We start from the raw sequence: 23436 nt of genomic DNA, 5'->3' as shown, positions 1-23436 counted from the left end.
CACTTTTTACTGTTTCATGAATAGACTCCTTAGTGTCCAACTGCTGTCCTTTCCTCACTAAATCTTGTTGGCCATATAGATCTTAAAAGGGGTACACATGGAGCGATAATCTAAGCAATCTGACTAGATTGCTTAGATTTTCAGCAAGATTGCTCCGTGTGTAGCCCTAACAGCGATAGCGATGCGCAGCCCCGCGCATCGCTATCGCTGGTGCTAGATTGGCCTGCATGCAGGCCAATCTAGCGGGTCGCTCACTTCACCCGCTGGGTGAAATGAGCGGCCCTCCCGTGTCCCCCCGCACGCTCAGCACAGATCGCGCTGTGCTGAGCGCCGGGAGAGATGTGTGCTGATCGGTTCGCTCAGCACACATCTCTCCCGCATCTGGCCGTGAGTACTGGCCTTAAGGGACATGGGGGCCCAGATTCAGTGCAAACTATTTTGGCCTACTCTTATCCACGATATCAGAAGGTCTACGGCCTCCTGCCCTGGGCATGTGCAATCTTGTATAACATTACCAGGCTTGGCAAGATGCATGCCTTGCTATATGTCTGGAAAAGTAGCAGATGTGGATGACTGAGATACAGTTCATTGTACAGCAGATGGAGGACAAGAAAACCAGTTTGGGACCAGTCATTTTGCCCATCACCAAATCCAGCAACAAGTCAGGGCTTTTCTGGGGTCCTCAGTGTATTGCGAAACGGTTGTATCACAGTATAGTTTCCGAACAGGTTAAAAATAAGTCTGGACTAGCTATGAGCCACATTTTGATCATTCCAGATTTCTCTAACGTCCTAAGTGGATGCTGGGGACTCCGTAAGGACCATGGGGAATAGCGGCTCCGCTGGAGACTGGGCACATCTAAAGAAAGCTTTAGGACCATCTGGTGTGCACTGGCTCCTCCCCCTATGACCCTCCTCCAAGCCTCAGTTAGATCTCTGTGCCCGAACGAGAAGGGTGCACACTAGGGGCTCTCCTGAGCTTCTTAGTGAAAGTTTTAGTTTAGGTTTTTTATTTTCAGTGAGACCTGCTGGCAACAGGCTCACTGCATCGAGGGACTAAGGGGAGAAGAAGCGAACTCACCTGCGTGCAGAGTGGATTGGGCTTCTTAGGCTACTGGACATTAGCTCCAGAGGGACGATCACAGGCCCAGCTTGGATGGGTCCCAGAGCCGCGCCGCCGGCCCCCTTACAGAGCCAGAAGGCAGAAGAGGTCCGGAAAATCGGCGGCAGAAGACGTCCTGTCTTCAACAAGGTAGCGCACAGCACTGCAGCTGTGCGCCATTGCTCTCAGCACACTTCACACTCCGGTCACTGAGGGTGCAGGGCGCTGGGGGGGGCGCCCTGAGACGCAATAATAAACACCTTGGATGGCAAAAAATGCATCACATATAGCTCCTGGGCTATATGGATGCATTTAACCCCTGCCAAAATACATAAAAAAACGGGTGATAAGGCCGCCGATAAGGGGGCGGAGCCTATCTCCTCAGCACACTGGCGCCATTTTCCCTCACAGCTCCGTTGGAGGGAAGCTCCCTGGCTCTCCCCTGCTGTCACTACACTACAGAAAGGGTTAAAAAAGAGAGGGGGGCACAAATTAGGCGCAGTATTAACTATACAGCAGCTATAAGGGGAAAAACACTTATATAAGGTTATCCCTGTATATATATAGCGCTCTGGTGTGTGCTGGCAAACTCTCCCTCTGTCTCCCCAAAGGGCTAGTGGGGTCCTGTCCTCTATCAGAGCATTCCCTGTGTGTGTGCTGTATGTCGGTACTTTTGTGTCGACATGTATGAGGAGAAAAATGATGTGGAGACGGAGCAGATTGCCTGTAATAGTGATGTCACCCCCTAGGGGGTCGACACCTGAGTGGATGAACTGTTGGAAGAAATTACGTGACAGTGTCAGCTCTGTATAAAAGACAGTGGTTGACATGAGACAGCCGGCTACTCAGCTTGTGCCTGTCCAGACGTCTCATAGGCCGTCAGGGGCTCTAAAGCGCCCGTTACCTCAGATGGCAGATATAGACGCCGACACGGATACTGACTCCAGTGTCGACGGTGAAGAGACAAATGTGACTTCCAGTAGGGCCACACGTTACATGATTGAGGCAATGAAAAATGTTTTACACATTTCTGATAATACGAGTATCACCAAAAAGGGGTATTATGTTCGGTGAGGAAAAACTACCTGTAGTTTTCCTGAATCTGAGAAATTAAATGAGGTGTGTGATGATGCGTGGGTTTCCCCCGATAACAACTGATAATTTCTAAAATGTTATTGGCATTATATCCTTTCCCGCCAGAGGTTAGGGTGCGTTGGGAAACACCCCCTAGGGTGGATAAAGCGCTCACACGCTTGTAAGGGTTCTATCCTCTCCTGAGATGGCCGCCCTTAAGGATCCTGCTGATAGAAAGCAGGAGGGTATCCTAAAATGTATTTACACACATACTGGTGTTATACTGCGACCAGCAATCGCCTCAGCCTGGATGTGCAGTGCTGGGTTGGCGTGGTCGGATTCCCTGACTGAAAATATTGATACCCTAGATAGGGACAGTATATTTTTGCCTATAGAGCATTTGAAAGATGCATTTCTATATATGCGTGATGCACAGCGGAATATTGGGCGACTGGCATCAAGTCTAAGTGCGTTGTCCATTTCTACCAGTAGAGGGTTATGGACACATCAGTGGTCAGGTGATGCGTATTCCAAACGGCATTTGGAAGTATTGCCTTATTAAGGGGAGGAGTTATTTGGGGTCGGTCTTTCAGACCTGGTGGCCACGGCAACAGCTGGGAAATCCACGTTTGTACCCCAGGTCGCCTCTCAACATGAGAAGACGCCGTATTATCAGGCGCAGTCTTTTCGTGGATAAGCGGGCAAAAGGTTCCTCATTTCTGCCCCGTGACAGAGGGAGAGGAAAAAGGCTGCAGAAATCAGCCAGTTCCCAGGAACAGAAACCCTCTCCCGCCTCTGCCAAGCCCTCAGTATACGCTGGGGCTTTACAAGCAGAATCAGGCACGGTGGGGGGTCCGTCTCAATGAATTTCAGCGCGCAGTGGGCTCACTCGCAAGTAGACCCCTGGATCCTTCAGGTGATATCTCAGGGGTACAAATTAGAATTCGAGACGTCTCCCCCTCGCCGTTTCCTAAAGTCGGCTTTACCGATGTCTCCTTCTGACAGGGAGACAGTTTTGGAAGCCATTCACAAGCTGTATTCCCAGCAGGTGATAATCAAGATACCCCTCCTGCAACAGGGAACGGGGTATTATTCCACATTGTTGTGGTACCGAAGCCGGACGGCTCGGTGAGACCGATTCTAAATCTAAAATCTTTGAACACTTACATACAGAGGTTCAAATTCAAGATTGAGTCACTCAGAGCAGTGATTGCGAACCTGGAAGAAGGGGACTACATGATGTCTCGGGACATCAAGGATGCTTACCTTCATGTAAAAATTTACCCTTCTCACCAAGGGTACCTCAGGTTTATGGTACAGAACTGTCACTATCAGTTCAGACGCTGCCGTATGGATGGTCCACGGCACCCCGGGTCTTTACCAAGGTAATGGCCGAAATGATGATATTCCTTCAAAGGAAGGGAATTTTAGTTATCCCTTACTTGGACGATTCCCTGATAAGGGTAAGATCCAGGGAACAGTTGGAGGTCGGTGTAGCACTATCTCAGGTAGTGTTGCTGCAGCACGGTTGGATTCTCAATATTCCAAAATCGCAGCTGGTTCCGACGACTTGTCTTCTGTTCCTAGGGATGATCCTGGACACAGTCCAGAAAAAGGTGTTTCTCCCGGAGGAGAAAGCCAGGGAGTTATCCGAGCTAGTCAAGAACCTCCTAAAACCGAGCCAAGTCTCAGTGCATCAATGCACAAGGGTTCTGGGTAAAATGGTGGCTTCCTACGAAGCAATCCCATTCGGCAGATTCCACGCAAGAACTTTCCAGTGGGACCTGCTGGACAAATGGTCCGGGTCGCATCTTCAGATGCATCAGCGGATAACCCTGTCACCAAGGACAAGGGTGTCCCTCCTGTGGTGGTTGCAGAGTGCTCATCTTCTAGAGGGCCGCAGATTCGGCATTCAGGACTGGGTCCTGGTAACCACGGATGCCAGCCTGCGAGGCTGGGGAGCAGTCACACAGGGAAGGAATATCCAGGACTTATGGTCAAGCCTGGAGACATCACTTCACATAAATATCCTGAAGCTAAGGGACATTTACAATGCTCTAAGCTTAGCAAGACCTCTGCTTCAAGGTCAGCCGGTGTTGATCCAGTCGGACAACATCACGGCAGTCACCCACGTAAACAGACAGGGTGGCACAAGAAGCAGGAGGGCAATGGCAGAAGCTGCAAGGATTCTTCGCTGGGCGGAAAATCATGTGATAGCACTGTCAGCAGTATTCATTCCGGGAGTGGACAACTGGGAAGCAGACTTCCTCAGCACGACCTCCACCCGGGAGAGTGGGGACTTCACCCAGAAGTCTTCCACATGATTATAAACCGTTGGGAAAAACTCGACAGGTATTGCGCCAGGTCCAGGGACCCTCAGGCAATAGCTGTAGACGCTCTGGTAACACCGTGGGTGTACCAGTCAGGGTATGTGTTCCCTCCTCTGCCTCTCATACCCAAGGTACTGAGATTGATAAGATGGAGAGGAGTAAGCACTATATTCGTGGCTCCGGATTGGCCAAGAAGGATTTGGTAACCGGAACTTCAAGAGATGCTCACGGAGGATCCGTGGCCTCTACCTCTAAGAAGGGACCTGCTCCAGCAAGGACCTTGTCTGTTCTAAGACTTACCGCGGCTGCGTTTGACGGCATGGCGGTTGAACGCCGGATCCTGAAGGAAAAAAGGCATTCCGGATGAAGTCATCCCTATCCTGATCAAAGCCAGGAAGGATGTAACCGCAAAAACATTATCACCGCAATTGGCGAAAATATGTTGCGTGGTGCGAGGCCAGTAAGGCCCGACGGTGGAAATTCAACTGGGTCGATTCCTACATTTCCTGCAAACAGGAGTGTCTATGGGCCTGAAATTGGGGTCCATTAAGGTTCAAATTTCGGCCCTGTCAATTTTCTTCCAAAAAGAACTAGCTTCAGTCCCTGAAGTTCAGACGTTTGTAAAAGGGGTACTGCATATACAGCCTCCTTTTGTGCCTCCAGTGGCACTTTGGGATCTCAATGTAGTTTTGGGTTCCAAAAGTCACATTGGTTTGAACCACTTAAATCTGTGGAGTTAAAATATCTCACATGAAAAGTGGTCATGCTGTTGGCCCTGGCCTGGGCCAGGCGCGTGTCAGAATTGGCGGCTTTATCCTGAAAAAGCCCTTATCTGATTTTCCATTCGGACAGGGCGGAATTGAGGACTCGTCCTCAGTTTCTCCCCAAGGTGGTTTCAGCGTTTCACCTGAACCAACCTATTTGTGGTGCCTGCGGCTACTAGGGACTTGGAGGCCTCCAAGTTGCTAGACGTTGTCAGTGCCCTGAAAATATATGTTTCCAGGACGGCTGGAGTCAGGAAATCTGACTCGCTGTTTATCCTGTATGCACCCAACAAGCTGGGTGCTCCTGCTTCTAAGCAGACTATTGCTCGTTGGATTTGTAGTACAATTCAGCTTGCACATTCTGTGGCAGGCCTGCCACAGCCAAAAATCTGTAAATGCCCACTCCACAAGGAAGGTGGGCTCATCTTGGGCGGCTGCCCGAGGGGTCTCGGCTTTACAACTTTGCCGAGCAGCTACTTGGTCAGGAGCAAATGCGTTTGTAAAATTATACAAAATTGATATCCTGGCTGAGGAGGACCTGGAGTTCTCTCATTTGGTGCTGCAGAGTCATCCGCACTCTCCCGCCCGTTTGGGAGCTTTGGTATAATCCCCATGGTCCTTACGGAGTCCCCAGCATCCACTTAGGACGTTAGAGAAAATAAGAATTTACTTACCGATAATTCTATTTCTCATAGTCCGTAGTGGATGCTGGGCGCCCATCCCAAGTGCGGATTGTCTGCAATACTTGTACATAGTTATTGTTACAAAAATCGGGTTATTATTGTTGTGAGCCATCTTTCAGAGGCTCCTCTGTTATCATGCTGTTAACTGGTTTCAGATCACAGGTTATACGGTGTGATTGGTGTGGCTGGTATGAGTCTTACCCGGGATTCAAAATCCTTCCTTATTGTGTACGCTCGTCCGGGCACAGTATCCTAACTGAGGCTTGGAGGAGGGTCATAGGGGGAGGAGCCAGTGCACACCAGATAGTCCTAAAGCTTTCTTTAGATGTGCCCAGTCTCCTGCGGAGCCGCTATTCCCCATGGTCCTTACGGAGTCCCCAGCATCCACTACGGACTATGAGAAATAGAATTATCGGTAAGTAAATTCTTATTTTCTTTTCTTAAAGTGGTCCCTAGTACAAATTATGTCTATTGGACAGAGAAGTGATTGAGTGCTTTTATTTCTCATACGTCCTAGAGGATGCTGGGGACTCCAAAAGGACCATGGGGTATAGACGGGATCCGCAGGAGACATGAGCACTTTAAGACTTTAAATGGGTGTGAACTGGCTCCTCCCTCTATGCCCCTCCTCCAGACCTCAGTTAGTTAGATTCTGTGCCCAGAGAGACTGGGCACACACACAACAGGGGAGCTCTCCTGAGTTTCTCTGGAAAATACTTTATTTAGGTTTATTATTTTCAGGGAGCACTGCTGGCAACAGGCTCCCTGCTTCGTGGGACTGAGGGGAGAGAAGCAGACCTACTTCTGTGAGTTAAAGGCTCTGCTTCTTAGGCTACTGGACACCATTAGCTCCAGAGGGTCTGATCACTTGGTATAGCCTAGCTGCTCGTTCCCGGAGCTGCGCCGTCGTCCCCCTCACAGAGCCAGAAGAAAGAAGCCGGGTGAGTAACCCAAGTACAGAAGACTTCAGTAAAGACGGCAGAAGACTTCAGTCTCAGAGGTACCACGCCGTGGTCGCGCTGCGCGCCATTGCTTCCACACACAAGCGGCACTACATGGGTGCAGGACGCGGGGGGGAGCGCCATGGGCAGCAAAAAAAACTCAATTTCAGCCTGGCAAAAGTGATATACAGTGCATAGGCACTGTATACAGACCCCCGCCGGTATAAAAAAATAGCGGGACATAAGTGCGCCATTAAGGGGGAGGGGCTTGGTCCTCCCAGCTCTAATCAGCGCCATTTTCTCTTCACAGTGAGCTGCAGAGACGCTGGTCATGGCCTCCTACACTTCTGTCACAAGTAACAGGGCACTAAACGGTGGGGGGCACAGCAGATTTGGTGTTGAATTATTATTTATAAGAAGCGCTGACAGGTCTGGGGCATTATATATACTTTCAGACCGTGATAGGCTGTGTGCGTGAGCTGGCAAACTCCCTCTGTGTTTCTCTAATAGGCCTTATTGTGGGTCTGTCCCCTATAGCCCAATGTGATAGTGGGTGTCGGTACGAGTGTGTCGACATGTCTGAGGCTGAATGCTCTTCCCAGGAGGAGGCTGGAGTGGGGACAGAACAGAGTGGGGGTGTGAATCTGTCGGCACCGCTGACTGCTGATTGGGTAAATATGTGGAGTGTCTTGAATGCAAATGTGGCTTTATTAAATAAGAGATTGGATAAATCTGAGGCTCAGAACCAAACATGGAGACAATCCATAGAAGATGCTTTTTCCCAAACGCAGACTCCCTCAGGGTCACAGAAACGGTCGTTTACCCAAATAGCAGACACAGATACCGACACGGATTCGGATTCCAGTGTCGACTATGGTGATGCCAGGTTGAATCCTAAACTGGCTAAGAGCATTCAGTACATGATTGTGGCAATAAAAGACGTGTTGCATATCACAGAAGACCCTGCTGTTCCTGAGACAAGGGTCTGTATGTTTAAAGGAAAGAAACCTGAGGTAACGTTTCCTCCCTCTCATGAACTGGACACTCTTTTGGAAAAGGTTTGGGAAATTCTTGACAAAAAGTTGCTGATTCCCAAGAGAATTATTATGGCATACCCATTCCCCTCTGAGGATAGGGAAAAGTGGGAGTTAACCCCCAATGTGGACAAGGCTCTAGCACGGCTGTCCAAGAAGGTGGCGCTTCCGTCCCCTGACATGGCAGCCCCAAAGGATCCTGTGGATCGTATGCAGGAAACTACTTTGAAATATATTTATGTCACTACGGGTACGCTGCTCAGACTTGCCGTGGCATCGGCATGGGTGAGTAGTGCAATTGAAAAGTGGGCAGATAACTTATCATCTGAATTGGACACCCTGGATAGGGATAGCGTTCTTTTGACACTGGGTCATATCAGGGACGCTGCAGTCTATCTAAAGGAGGCTGCGAGAGATATTGGCCTCTTGGGATCAAGGGCCAATGCCATGGCAATCTCGGCTAGGAGAGCATTATGGACTCATCAATGAAATGGTGATGCTGACTCTAAGAAGGCTATGGAGTCTCTGCCGTATAAAGGTGGTGTTTTGTTTGGTGAGGGCCTCGCGGACCTGGTATCTACAGCTACCGCGGGTAAGTCATCTTTTCTACCGTATGTCCCTGCACAACAAAAGAAAACGCCTCTTTATCAGATGCAGTCCTTTCGGTCTAATAAATTCAAAAAAGGATGAGGGTCCTCTTTCCTTGCTGCTAGAGGTAGGGGAAGGGAAAAAAAGTCACCGGCTGTGGCAAGCTCCCAAGAGCAGAAGTCCTCCCTGGCCTCTACCAATCCACCACATGACGCTGGAGCTCCGCTGCTGGAGTCCGCACCGGTGGGGGCACGTCTTCAACTCTTCAGTCAGGTCTGGGCTCGTTCTGCCCTAGATCCTTGGGTGCTAGAAATAGTGGTCCAAGGGTACAAACTGGAGTTTCAAGACGTGCCCCCTCACCGATTTTTCAAATCGGCCTTACCAGCATCTCTTCCGGAAAGGGAAGTAGTATGCACTGCGATACAAATGCTGTGTCTGCAGCAAGTTATTGTCACGGTCCCCCCGTCACAGCGGGAAGAAGGCTTTTATTCAAGCCTGTTAGTGGTCCCCGAAGCCGATGGCTTGGTCAGACCGATTCTGAACTTAAAATCCCTCAATTTATATCTGAAAAGATTCAAATTCAAGATGGAATCTCTCCGAGCAGGGTCTCCAGTCTGGAAGGGGGGATTTTATGGCGTCAGTTGACATCAAAGATGCCTACTTACATGTCCCAATATATCCTCCACATCAAACTTACCTGAGGTTTTCTGTTCAGGATTGTCATTACCAATTTCAGACGTTGCCGTTTGGTCTTTCCACGGCTCCGAGGATTTTTACCAAAGTAATGGCGGAAATGATGGTGCTCCTGCGCAAGTAGGGTGTCACAATTATCCCGTACTTGGACGATCTCCTCATAAAGGCGAGATCAAAGTAGCAGTTACTAAGAAACGTTGCGCTCTCCCTGACAGTCCTGCAACAACATGGTTGGCTCCTAAATTTGCCAAAGTCACAGTTGGTTCTGACAACACGGCTGTCATTCTTGGGCATGATCCTGGACACGGAATTGCAGAGAGTGTTTCTCCCAGTGGAAAAAGCTCTGGAAATCCAGAACATGGTCAAGGAGATTTTGAAACCGGCAAGAGTGTCGATTCATCAATGCACTCCGGTGCTGGGGAAGATGGTGGCAGCCCACGAAGCCATTCCGTTTGGCAGGTTCCATGCCAGGGTGTTTCAGTGGGACCTGTTGGACAAGTGGTCCGGGTCTTACCTGCACATACACCGGAAAATAAGCCTATCTTCCAGGACCAGAGTATCTCTCCTGTGGTGGCTCCAAAGTTCTCACCTCCTAGAGGGACGCAGGTTCGGGATCCAGGATTGGGTCCTGGTGACCACAGATGCAAGTCTCCGAGGCTGGGGAGCAGTCACACGGGGAAAATTTCCGGGTAAAATGGTCAAGCCTGGAAGCTTGTCTGCACATAAACATTCTGGAATTAAGAGCCATCTACAACGGCCTTCTACAAGCAGAACATCTTCTTCGCGGTCTGCCCGTCCTGATTCAGTCGGACAACATAACAGCAGTGGCGTACATAAACTGCCAGGGTGGAACAAAGAGCAGAGCGGCGATGGCGGAGGCCACAAAAGTTCTCCGCTGGGCGGAAAAACATGCAAGCGCTCTGTCAGCAGTCTTCATTCTGGGTGTGGACAACTGGGAAGCAGACTTCCTCAGCAGACACGATCTCCATCCAGGAGAGTAGGGTCTTCATCAAGAAGTCTTTGCGGAAGTGACAAGTCATTGGGGAATTCCCCAAATAGACATGATGGCGTCTCGCCTCAACAAGAAGCTTGGTATCCGGATCTTCAGGAATTACTCATAGGCGATCCCTGGCCTCTTCTTCTAAGAGAGGACCTGTTACAGCAAGGGCCGTGCGTGTTCCAAGACTTACCGCGGTTGCGTTTGACGGCGTGGCGGTTGAACGCCAAATCCTAGCTCGAAAGGGTATTCCCGGTGAAGTCATCCCCACTCTACTTAAAGCTAGAAAGGAAGTAACGGCGAAGCATTATCACCGTATTTGGAGAAAATATGTGTCTTGGTGTGAATCCAAGAAGGCTCCTACAAAAGAATTTCAGCTGCGTCGTTTTCTCCATTTTTTGCAAGCAGGTGTGGATGCAGGCCTAAAGTTAGGCTCCATTAAGGTGCAGATTTCGGCATTATCAATTTTCTTTCAAAAAGAATTGTCCGCCCTTCCAGAGGTTCAGACTTTCGTGAAAGGAGTGCTGCACATCCAACCTCCATTTGTGCCCCCCAGTGGCACCATGGGACCTTAACGTGGTGTTGCAGTTTCTTATGTCACACTGGTTTGGACCTTTACGAAAGGTTGAGTTAAAATTTCTCACTTGGAAAGTGGTCATGCTTTTGGCCTTGGCGTCCGCGAGGCGGGTGTCAGAATTAGCGGCTTTGTCTCACAAGAGCCCCTATTTGATCTTCCATGTGGATAGAGCGGAATTGAGAACTCGTCAACAATTTCTGCCAAAGGTGGTTTCTTCGTTTCACATGAACCAACCTATTGTGTTGCCTGTGGCTACTGAAGCCTTGGCTAATTCATAGTCTCTCGATGTAGTCAGAGCTTTGAAAATGTATGTAGCCAGAACGGCTCGTTATTAGGAAAACAGAGGCTCTGTTTATCCTGTATGCTCCCAACAAAATTGGGGCTCCTGCTTCTAAGCAGACTATTGCACGCTGGATCTGTAATACGATTCGGCATGCTCATTCTACGGCAGGATTGCCGTTACCGAAGTCGGTGAAGGCCCATTCTACCAGGAAGGTGGGCTCATCTTGGGCGGCTGCCTGAGGAGTCTCGGCGGTTCAACTTTGCCGAGCAGCTACTTGGTCGGGTTCAAACACTTTTGCTAAATTCTACAAGTTTGATACCCTGGCTGATGAGGACCTCATGTTTGCTCAGTCGGTGCTGCAGAGTCGTCCGCACTCTCCCGCCCGGTCTGGAGCTTTGGTATAAACCCCATGGTCCTTTTGGAGTTCCCAGCATCCTCTAAGACGTATGAGAAAAAAGTATTTTAATACCTACCGGTAAATCCTTTTCACTTAGTCCGTAGAGGATGCTGGGCGCCCGTCCCAGTGCGGACTCTATCTGCAATACTTGTTGATAGTTATTGCTTTTGTTACACAAAGGTTCTGTTTCGGTTATGTTCAGCCTGTTGCTGTTTTTGGTTCATGCTGTTATGTGGTATTTTCTTAAAAGCCATGTTGTACGGTGTGTTGTGGTGTGAGCTGGTGTGTATCTCACCCTTAGTTTAATAAAAATCCTTTTCCTCGAAAATGCCCGTCTCCCTGGGCACAGTTCCTATAACTGAGGTCTGGAGGAGGGGCATTGAGGGAGGAGCCAGTTCACACCCATTTAAAGTCTTAAAGTGCCTATGTCTCCTGCGGATCCCATCTATACCCTATGGTCCTTTTGGAGTCCCCAGCATCCTCTACGGACTAAGAGAAAAGGATTTATATAAATATTTGTCTGCCAACAGCAAAAGAAAACATTGCAACAATGTATTATCGTCCAGTGTGTAGGCCCATTAACTTAATGCCGATGTCTTAAGTAACATTGTTACAGAATTGTTGTGCACAGAACTATCAGGCATATTGGCAGTGCCTGGATACTGGGCAGAGATTGTTATTGTATCAGCTTCCAGCCAGCAGGGGGATATACATTGTTGCAATGTTTTCTTTTGCTGTTGGCTGACAAATATTTATATAAGTCCTGGATGCCATTAGCAATTCAATTATCCTAGTTTCTCCACAGAGCCTCGTGTCACCTAGTGACATATAGGAAGGATATCAATTGTATTGCACACTGTCTTCTTGCACTGTTTTTTATTCTAATTAAATATGTAAGGAGTGACCTAATTGTTTTGCATGAATTCCATTACATACTGTCTTCTTGCACTTTATATTATTTTAAGTAATTATGCAAGGAATGACCAGAATGCTCCATTAGAACATCACTTTATGCATATCTTAGGCAAGTTAAGAGACAAGGATTACAGCTTGTAATTATTCTCTATCGTGCATAAGGGAAAGAGAGCCCGGCAGGGAGCCGTGATATAACAGGATACGGAGATCTGAAATTAATTATATAGATCTCAATTATCAGAAAATTACCTGTTTAATATAATTATCTTTATATTTTCACTATAGCTACATTTAAATATATATTGTTTCATTGACGCAACAATTTCCTTTATTTGATAAATTATATAATTAACAATGTCATAAAGAACAGTAATTGACCTAACATATATTCTTATATACATTATTTTTTATTTATTATTTTAGGCTGACAAAAACTTAACCTGTGTCATGCCTAAATAAATTCTATTTTTTAATAATATTAATAAAAGATTTCAGTTTTAACATAAACACATTATACATCACAACAAAAGAGAGCGCCACCAAGGAAGCCTTCTTGGCAGAGATCCCCTAGTGATCTTGCCGAACCTCCTAACTTTATTATGTATTGTGTCTTGCTTACCTGCTGAGGCTGGTTAAGGATAGTGTTTTACTTGTATTATTTTGTAGTGGTCACTTTCTACCAGAATGAACTCTGATTCTAATTGGCTTCTATTTGAGCTGTGTTTTGTAACACTCTCAAAGCTACCTAGGTCACCTATTTCTCTTGTCCTTTCGGGGGGAGTGAGCCAAGATGGGTTGCTGCTCAGTTATACCCCTTTCACATATACCCTTTCTACCCAGATTTTTTCCGGGCTCACACCGACCTGGGTTTAGGCTATGTGTGAACAGTCCCGGGTCGGGTGTCCCATGCCTGCCACCCTGCTCGATACCAAGGTTATTCCCTGGAAGACCCGGGTCACCTGCAGTCTGAAAGGCATGACCGGGGTCATGATAATCTAGGTCATGCCTAAAAGGAGTTTGTTGGCAGGGACTGTGGCGCTTTGAGATGACATCATCCCCAAGCGTCCACTGTGAGACGGAAGACCTGGGTCCTTCACCCATGTGTGAAAGGGGGTAAGTACTGAAACCCTGGCTTCAACCAGTGTTCAGTGTTTGGGGTCTGAGTCAGTTCATAGCCGGAGTTTATGTGTGAAATGGGCATATATAAACTGCAGGAACCTTTGTTTAAGCATAAATGTAACACATAGGTTCCCTACATGGGTACTTGGCTGTTACATAGTAAAGGATCTTCCTTGCTTCGCTTATTGGTAGAATGATGCTGGCTTCAATATAACTACTGTAACAGTACCTTACACATATTACAAATCCTTCTTTATTCTTGTACAAAATATCCCCAAAAAGTAATTATTACTTATTACTCCAGCACTTATAAGTGTCTGTAGCATCCAGTGTGTCTGTGTGCTTGTTGCGCTACATCTCGGTTTTCTCTGTCTTCTTTCACTCAGGTCCTCATCCTGTGGCAAAGTACCTGGCATCGGTAGATAGTAAATACAACTCCTTATTTATGGACACAGCATGGAAAGACGTGTTCAGTCAGGGAGAGCCTCCTAATTCAGGTGTGTTTCCCTATGCTGCCCCTATTTACTCTGACTCAAGCCCTTAGGCATGAGACACAATCCAGAAAAATACTCAGTTCTATAGAGGTGTTATATTGAGTAATAGAAGGGGAATTGTTCAGGGGTATGTGAGTATGTAGTAGTAGGAGAAATTATAAGGTTCTATAGTGTAATGAAGAATTAGTAATACCAGGTATATGTAATAATAGGAGTTAATGGGAGAGTTTTTGTTAACTAATATGGGGAGTTGTTATATTAAACAGTATGGAGGGACTATAAGGAGTAATTAGATTAATTTCAGTTAAGGGTTATAATGAGTAGCGGCAGGAGTAACCGGAAGCGGATGTGTAATAACAGGAAGTTTTAAGAAAGGTTTATATGGAATAATAAGAGGAGTTATAAGAAGAATATTATTGAGAGAGTTTTATATGGCAGTAGGAGCTTTTTAAATTAGTGGTATATGTAGTAATAGGAGGAGCTATAGCGAGGTATATAGAAGGGATCCGGTTAAGATCCCGGTGGTCAGGATCCTGACAGTCAAAATGCAGACGCCGGAATCCCGACAAGGTACACAACACTATCGCAGGGATCCTGACTGCCTGACCGCCGGCATTTAGAACCCAACCCTTATAGAGTAATAGAAGCAATTAGAAGGAATTTTATAATGTAATAGGATATGTTATATGTAGTTATAGGAGGAGTAATAAGGAGAGGTAATATTAACTGGGATCCAGGGAGGGACTGTATGAGTTAATGGGAGGAGTTGTATGGGGCAATAGAAGTAATGGATGAAGTTATAAGGAGGAGGTATAGGGAATAATAGTATGAGCTATAGAGAGGGGTTATATGGAGAAGTGGGAGGTGTTATCGGGAAGGCTTTATGCAGTAATTAATGATGTGTCTGCTTTATTCTCCTGTCTCCCACAGATCGGCTTGATGTGGCAGGGAGAGTGACTCAGTACATCGCCGGGGCTTCAGTTTTGCATCAGCTCTTTATCTCAGAGGCAATGCTGACATATAGACAGAGAAGGTAAGAAGCAATGAAGAGTATATGTATAATAATTCTTAATGTAGAGGATATATGTGAGTTATTATACCATTTCCAGATTATCGTGTCCTAATGTCATATTCAGCAGCGCTTTACATAAGATATTTAATCCTTCACATCAGTCCCTGCCCCAATGGAGCTTGCAATCTATTCTATCATACAATCTAGGGTTATCCTACCAATATGTTTTTATATACTCTGTCTGCACATCAGACAAGTCTGTCCTGGCCAGGCTGTACTCTATTAGCTGTCTCTGCAGTAAGACTGATGTATGTACAGTATATGTCAGGCTGTAGAGTGGATGGACCCCACCTCAGAAGGTATCTGGTCTCTAGGTCGACCACTATTGGTCGACATGCATTAGGTCGACGTGGTCTATAGGTCGACATGGTCAATAGGTCGACATGGGAAAAAGGTCGACATGAGTTTTTCACAATTTTTTTCTTCTTTTAATCTTTTAAACTTTTTTATACTTTACGATCCACGTGGACTACAATTGGGAATAGTAACCTGTGCTGAGCACAGCGGTAGTGGAGTGAGGCACCTTGCCCGAACGAGCCATGCAAGGGGACACGGTGCACTAATTGGGGTTCCCGGTCACTTTACGTAAAAAAACGACACCAAAAAACGTTAAAAAACTTATGTCTACCTTTTCGAGTCGATGTGGAAAACTGTCGACCTAATTTCTGTGTCGACCTATTTCAGGTGTCGACCTAGTCACTGTCGACCAATAGTGGTCAACCTAATGACTGTCGACCTAAGTGTGGTCGACCCTATGATCCACACCCCCTCTGGGTCTCCACGGATCTGAACCGAAAGGTTGTGCAGCAATTCACAGGCCTTTGTTATGCTTAAGTAAGTGCTGGTGACATCCAGCCAATGGAGCTGTGTGTACAACACTCAACGATGCACTCCGGCCTCAGTTATTAGTTCAGGGTTGACTCTTACCTCTAGGCCAGTGTATAGCAGGTGTTTAGGCCAGTGATGCTCTGGATCCTCCTCTCAGATCTTGGTGGTTAGGTTTTTTTTGCTCTGAGGGCAGTATGACAGCAGGTGGTGTGCAGTGGTCCACGTTATTCCTGAAGCTGAGAATTCGCCTTCATTGAGCTCTGATTAGCTGCTGCAGTGGTCTCAGAGATGGCCAATCTCCCCAGGTCTACTTAGATCCAGGCAAGATACTGAATACATTGCATAAAGTCCAGATTACCAGAGCACGGCTAGAACAAGTCTGCTCTACCGCTGTTGGCCATGCCGCCCTCCCAACAAATGTATAATGTTCTATTTAATGTCTACTTGGCTTTCACAATCCCGGATCTGGCGGAATCCCAGTGCGTGTTTACTGCGGGAATCCTGTCATGGCTGACGTGCTGTGTAACTGCGCCTGTATAGTAACCTGGCAAACGGAAGAGAATCCAGCGATTTGTGCCAGCTTTCTTGAAGCAGAGCGTCCCCACTGCTGTGTTTGTTCCATTTGTTTCCCTTCATCTTCCCGATAAACCTCTATGTAATTACGAATTTGGGATCTATGGATGTAATTTATAATTGCTCACAAGCAGTGGCAGCTGCAGAGGCGGGGCTGCAGTGGAGTCCAAAATTAAAATAGGGGAACCACACCTACTGCCAGTGAGTCCCGGCCAGCCATGTTTGGCAGTGGTTGGGGTGGCAGTTGGTTCGGCTTCCCTATTTTGAACTGCGCTGCAGGCCCACCTCTAGAGCCGCCACTGCTCACTAGGGTTGCTTAAAGGGGTTGGATCACAGGGACACAATACAACAGCAGTGTATGCCCAATGCAACCACCACAGTCTCATTGCCATTATAATACAGGCATTATATAGGTGACTTTATATAGATTAGATCAGGGGTTCTCAAACTCGGTCCTCGGGAGCCCACACAGTGCATGTTTTGCAGGTAACCCAGCAGGTGCGCAGGTGTATTAATTACTCACTGACACATTTTAAAAGGTCCACAGGTGGAGCTAATTATTTCACTTTTGATTCTGCGAGGAGACCTGCAAAACATGCACCGTGTGGGGTCCTGAGGACCGAGTTTGAGAACCTGTGGATTAGATGATTTTTAGAAAGGGGATACTGCAATACTGCTGTTATAGTATAGACATTATCAGGGCTGCCATCAAGGGGGTACTGACAGGCCTGGCATCCCAGTCCCTGAGAGGGGGCCGGGTGGCAGAAGCAGTGTAGATTGTTGCATCCAGCTGATTGCAGCCGCAGCGCAGGCAGTCATACATTGCAGAAATAGCGGTGCAGCGCCAGTGGCATTTCACAATAGGAGTCGGCTGCAAGACAATAGGAGCTCATGAATTACCAGCCAATCAGGAGCCTGCCGCTCCTGATTGGCTGCCCTCCGCGAGCTCCCTGTGGCTTGTTGCCAGCACCTAATGTGAAATGCTGCTTGTGCTGCACCGCTATCTCTGCAATGTATGACTGCCTGCGCTGCGCCTGCAATTAATCTACACTGCTGCGACCCGTTCCGGGGCCCCCTCTCTGAAGATATAAGGTTATGAAAATCAAAAGTCTGGAACAGCAGGATACTCCAAGCAGTAACACACCGGCCTGCAAGATGTACTTCAAGCAGATGAACCGCAACTCAGGGCACAGGCTGCTCAATCACCCTGTCTCAGTGTCCCACTCAGACCCTCCCCCCCCCCACATCAATACAGATGTGCTGCTTTACATCTTTGCCCGCAAGGCGTTTGCATCGCAGTGTAAAGAAATGCCATGCCGTGGCATGTGCGGGTACTCCCGCAAATGATTCATGCTCGTGGGAACTTAACGGTGGCAGTGGCCCGGCTGCGGGAGTAAGAAGCTCCCGCTGCCGTGTATACACAGACCGGGGTCGGGAGACACTATTGGGTCGGGTAGCGGGAGGATATGCTCTCGCTGCCCGTAGTAATAAAGCCGGGTCTGTGTGCGATTGTGCCCGCGATTATCAGCATAACAAAGCAGCCATGGTGGTGTGTATTCCCGTGATGCATTCGCATTGCGGACACGCCACGCCATGGCTGTGAAATTAACAAAAATGTGTTAGGACACATCTGTGTGTGTGTGTGTGTATATATATATATATATATATATATATAGCTCCATGTCCCCCTCAGGCACTACCATGACCCCCTTCCACCCACAGTATTGTCTCCATGTCCCCCCTCAGGGCCGCCCTGCCTCCCCAATTACTAGCAGTGTGTATGTCTGCATGTCATTGTCCCCTTCCCCCCCGAAATTCACCAACAGTGTATGTCTTCATGCCTTGCCCCTCCAGTCACCAGTGTCTATGTCCTCATGCCCCCTTACCCACACAGTCACCTGTGTGATTTTTCTATTTCTTTTCACTCCTTCCTTTGCCTTCATCTCCTGTGCCCAACCAGCCACCTTTCCCCTGTGCCCCTCACAAACACTTTTCCTCATGCCCTGACCCCGGCCAGGGGGGCCCCTGCCTATTTTGTCAGTCCTAGGCCCCACAATTTCTGATGGCAGCCCCGGGACATTATATATGTAACTCCTATACAGGTTAGATGATGAAAGGAAAGAGGATACTGGAATGCTGCTGTTATACTACAGACATTAAGGGGTGTATTCAATACTTGTCGGAAAGGATCTGACAGGTCAGTATTCAGTTCTGCGGCCAACAGGTTTCATCCATTCCCGACACTGTCAATCCGACTACCAATCAGATTGACATTGTCAGAAACGGGGCTGAAACCTGTCGGGTTTGGCCGCGCTTCCAACAATACACGCGGCTCGGCGGCTGAAGCCTCCAATACGCGTGTATTCCGACAGGTTACTGACAAGTCGGATTTCCCGACTTGTCGGAAAAAACGGGGTCCTAATGAATAGGTCGGAACCCCTTCTGACCTAAATCTGTCGGAAGCTGCCATCTTTCCGACAAGACGGCAGCTTCCGACACTTATTGAGTACACCCCTATATAGGTAACTCCTATACAGGGTGGATGATGAAAAGAAAGAGGATACTGGAATACTACTGTTATACTACAGACATTATATAGGTAACTCCTATACAGGGTAGATGATGAAAAGAAAGAGGATACTGGAATACTACTGTTATACTACAGACATTATATAGGTAACTCCTATACAGGGTAGATGATGAAAGGAAAGAGGATACTGGAATACTGCTGTTATACTACAGACATTATATAGGTAACTCCTATACAGGGTAGATGATGAAAGGAAAGAGGATACTGGAATACTGCTGTTATACTACAGACATTATATAGGTAACTCCTATACAGGGTAGATGATGAAAGGAAAGAGGATACTGGAATACTGCTGTTATACTACAGACATTATATAGGTAACTCCTATACAGGGTAGATGATGAAAGGAAAGAGGATACTGGAATACTGCTGTTATACTACAGACATTATATAGGTAACTCCTATACAGGGTAGATGATGAAAGGAAAGAGGATACTGGAATACTGCTGTTATACTACAGACATTATATAGGTAACTCCTATACAGGGTAGATGATGAAAGGAAAGAGGATACTGGAATACTGCTGTTATACTACAGACATTATATAGGTATTTACTATACAGGGTAGATGATGAAAGGAAAGAGGATACTGGAATACTGCTGTTATACTACAGACATTATATAGGTAACTCCTATACAGGGTAGATGATGAAAGGAAAGAGGATACTGGAATACTGCTGTTATACTACAGACATTATATAGGTAACTCCTATACAGGGTAGATGATGAAAGGAAAGAGGATACTTGAATACTACTGTTATACTACAGACATTATATCAGTGGCGTAACTAGAAATTTTTCTCCCCCAAGCCAAAAAATTCTTCGGCGCCCCCCCCCCCCCCCCCATAATTGGCACTAGGAAAGGGACAAACATGTGCGCGCCGAAGGTGCGCGGCGCCAAAAAGGGGCGTGGTTTTGTTTAAATGGGCGCGGCTTCGCATAAAGAGGCGTGGCATTGCAGGAATAGACTACCTTATACCCCAGTTTTGCAACCTGCACGCCCAGACGTTAGCCACCACAGGAAAGAAAAATAATCCTGATTCATGCCCCTTCCATTATTTGTCATTTTTCCTCCTTATAGTAATGCCCAGTATACATTATGCCACATACTGCAAAGGCCCTCAGACATTATGCCACACACAATAATGCACATGACACAATATGCACACACCGTAATGCCCCCGACACATTATGCCACACACCGTAATGTCTGTGACACATTATGACAGGAATCGCAATGCCCGTTATACATTATGCTACACACTGCAATGCCCCTGATACATTATAGCACATACCACAATGCCCATGATATAGTATACCACACACCGCAATGTCCGTGATACATTATGACACACACCGCAATGTCCGTGATACATTATGACACACACTGCAATGAACCTGAGACATTATACCACATACCACAATGCCCATGATATAGTATACCACACACCGCAATGTCCGTGATACATTATGACACACACCGCAATGCCCGTTATACATTATGCCACACTGCAATGACCCTAAGACATTATACCACATACCACAATGCCCGTGATATAGTATACAGACACCGTAATGCCTGACACATTATGCCACACACCGCAATGCCCATTATACATTATGCCACACACTGCAATGACCCTGAGACAGTATACCACATACCACAATGCCCGTGATCTAGTATACCATACACCGTAATGCCTGTGACACATACCGCAATGCCCGTTATACCCTATGCCACACTGCAATGCCCCTGAGACATTATACCACATACCACAATGCCCGTGATATAGTTTGCCACACACCGTAATGCCTGTGACACATTCTGACACACACCGCAATGTCCGTGATACATTATGCCACACACCGTAATGCCCATTACACATTAAGTCCTACATTAAGTCTTCTAATTACTTTTAAATTACCTGCTCGTTGCCAGGGGTTTCATGCTCTTGGTTCCATGCACAGTGCCAGGGGTTTTCATGCTCAGGGTGTCATGCTCGTTGCCAGGTGTTTCATGCACTCGGTGTCATGCTCGTTGCCAGGGGTTTCATGCACTGGGTGTCATGCTCATTGCTAGGGGGTAGTGCTTGTTGCTAGGGCTGTGCTCCCAGTGCCACATATGTCCTCAGTGCCAGATATTCCCCCACGGTGCCAGGTACTCACATGCCCTCAGTGCCAAATATAGCCTCTCCCCCCAGTGCCACATATGCCCCCAGTGCCAGATATTCCCCCACAATGCCAGGTGCTCACGTGCCCCCAGTGCCAAATATAGCCCCCCATGTGCCAGGTACACATACAGTGCCATATATGCCCCCCCAGTGCCATATATGCCCCCTCAGTGCTTCCCCAGTGCCATATATGCCCCCTCAGTGCCCCCCAGTGCCATATATGCCCCCTCAGTACCCCCCCAGTGCCATATATGCCCCCCTCAGTGCCCCCCCAGTGCCATATATGCCCCCTCCGTGCCCCACCAGTGCCATATATGCCCCCTCAGTGCCATATATGCCCCCTCAGTGCCTCCCCAGTGCCATATATGCCCCCTCAGTGCCCCCCAGTGCCATCTATGCCCCCTCAGTGCCCCCCAGTACCATATATGTCCTCAGTGCCCCCCAGTGCCATATATGCCCCCTCAGTGCCATATATGCCCCCTCAGTGCCCCCCGCAGTGCCATATATGCCCCCTCAGTGCCATATATGACCCCTCTGTGCCCCCCCAGTGCCATATATGCCCCCTCAGTACCCCCCAGTGCCATATATGCCCCCTCAGTGCCCCCCAGTGCCATATATGCCCCCTCAGTACCCCCCCAGTGCCATATATGCCCCCTCAGTGCCCCCCCAGTGCCATATATGCCCCCTCAGTGCCCCACCAGTGCCATATATGCCCCCTCAGTGCCTCCCCAGTGCCATATATGCCCCCTCAGTGCCCCCCAGTGCCATCTATGCCCCCTCAGTGCCCCCCAGTGCCATATATGCCCTCAGTGCCCCCCAGTGCCATATATGCCCCCTCAGTGCCATATATGCCCCCTCAGTGCCCCCCGCAGTGCCATATATGCCCCCTCAGTGCCATATATGACCCCTCTGTGCCCCCCCAGTGCCATATATGCCCCCTCAGTACCCCTCAGTGCCATATATGCCCCCTCAGTGCCCCCCAGTGCCATATATGCCCCCTCAGTACCCCCCAGTGCCATATAAGCCCCCTCAGTGCCCCCCCAGTGCCATATATGCCCCCTCAGTGCCCCACCAGTGCCATATATGCCCCCTCAGTGCCATATATGCCCCCTCAGTGCCTCCCCAGTGCCATATATGCCCCCCAGTGCCATCTATGCCCCCTCAGTGCCCCCCAGTGCCATATATGCCCTCAGTGCCCCCCAGTGCCATATATGCCCCCTCAGTGCCATATATGCCCCCTCAGTGCCCCCCGCAGTGCCATATATGCCCCCTCAGTGCCATATATGACCCCTCTGTGCCCCCCCAGTGCCATATATGCCCCCTCAGTGCCCCCAGTGCCATATATGCCCCCTCAGTGCCATATATGCCCCTCAGTGCCACCCCAGTGCCATATATGCCCCCTCAGGCCATATATGCCCCCTCAGTGCCCCCCCCCCCCTGTTCCATATATGCCCCCTCAGTGCCCCCCCCAGTGCCATATATGCATACCTCCCGCAGTGTCCCGCGATGGGGGGGGCAGTTGGGAGGCTCCTACAGTCACTGCTCTGCATAGCAGAGCAGTAGTGAATAGACGCTGTGCGCTTGCGCACAGCGTCTATTCAGCGCAGACAGTGGGAGAGAGGGCATGCCAGCAGCTCACAGAGCGCTGGGCATGCCCCCTCAGTGACGAAACGGGGGCGTGGCCCGCGATCGCGGGTCCTCCGCGAAGCCACGCCCCCTTTCCATAGGACACGCCCCCTTGACACGCCGGAGACTCAGAGGGACACAGGAGAGGCGCACGCTGTGCCCTCCGTGTCCCTACTTCACAGCGGGGGGCTAGTGACAACAGATTGACATGCGGACGTTCGTCCGCATGTCAATCTGCTCTAAATCAGTGGCGGCGCCCCCGGAGCCCCTCGCCCCCAAGCCACCGCGAGGGCTGCGGGGGCAGTAGTTACGCCACTGCATTATATAGGTAACTCCTATACAGGGTAAATGATGAAAGGAAAGAGGATACTGGAATACTGCTGTTATACTACAGACATTATATAGGTAACTCCTATACAGGGTAGATGATGAAAGGAAAGAGGATACTGGAATACTGCTGTTATACTACAGACATTATGGGGTATATGCAATTCACGGCGAATCGCGGCAAATTTTCGCCGTTTTTGAATTCGACACAATTCGACAGGTGAATTCCGGCAGGTGGCTGCCGGAATTCACCATATTC

General features: G+C 48.4%; 1 protein-coding gene across 3 annotated transcripts in view; it reads left to right on the top strand.

Annotated features, from left to right (window-relative positions):
* LOC134910558 (phosphofurin acidic cluster sorting protein 2-like) overlaps window positions 1-23436 on the top strand; it is a 327980-nt gene that overhangs the window by 228088 nt on the left and 76456 nt on the right. For all 3 annotated transcript variants that reach the window (XM_063918731.1, XM_063918732.1, XM_063918733.1), the window contains exons 18-19: window positions 13883-13993; window positions 14921-15023. In XM_063918731.1, coding sequence (XP_063774801.1) covers window positions 13883-13993; window positions 14921-15023 — 214 coding nt within the window. The remainder of the gene's footprint in view (window positions 1-13882; window positions 13994-14920; window positions 15024-23436) is intronic.

This window comes from Pseudophryne corroboree, chromosome 4 (genome assembly GCF_028390025.1).
Source record: "Pseudophryne corroboree isolate aPseCor3 chromosome 4, aPseCor3.hap2, whole genome shotgun sequence".
In the NCBI taxonomy this organism is placed as follows: Eukaryota; Metazoa; Chordata; class Amphibia; order Anura; family Myobatrachidae; genus Pseudophryne; species Pseudophryne corroboree.
This window is presented reverse-complemented; position numbering and strand designations above follow the sequence as displayed.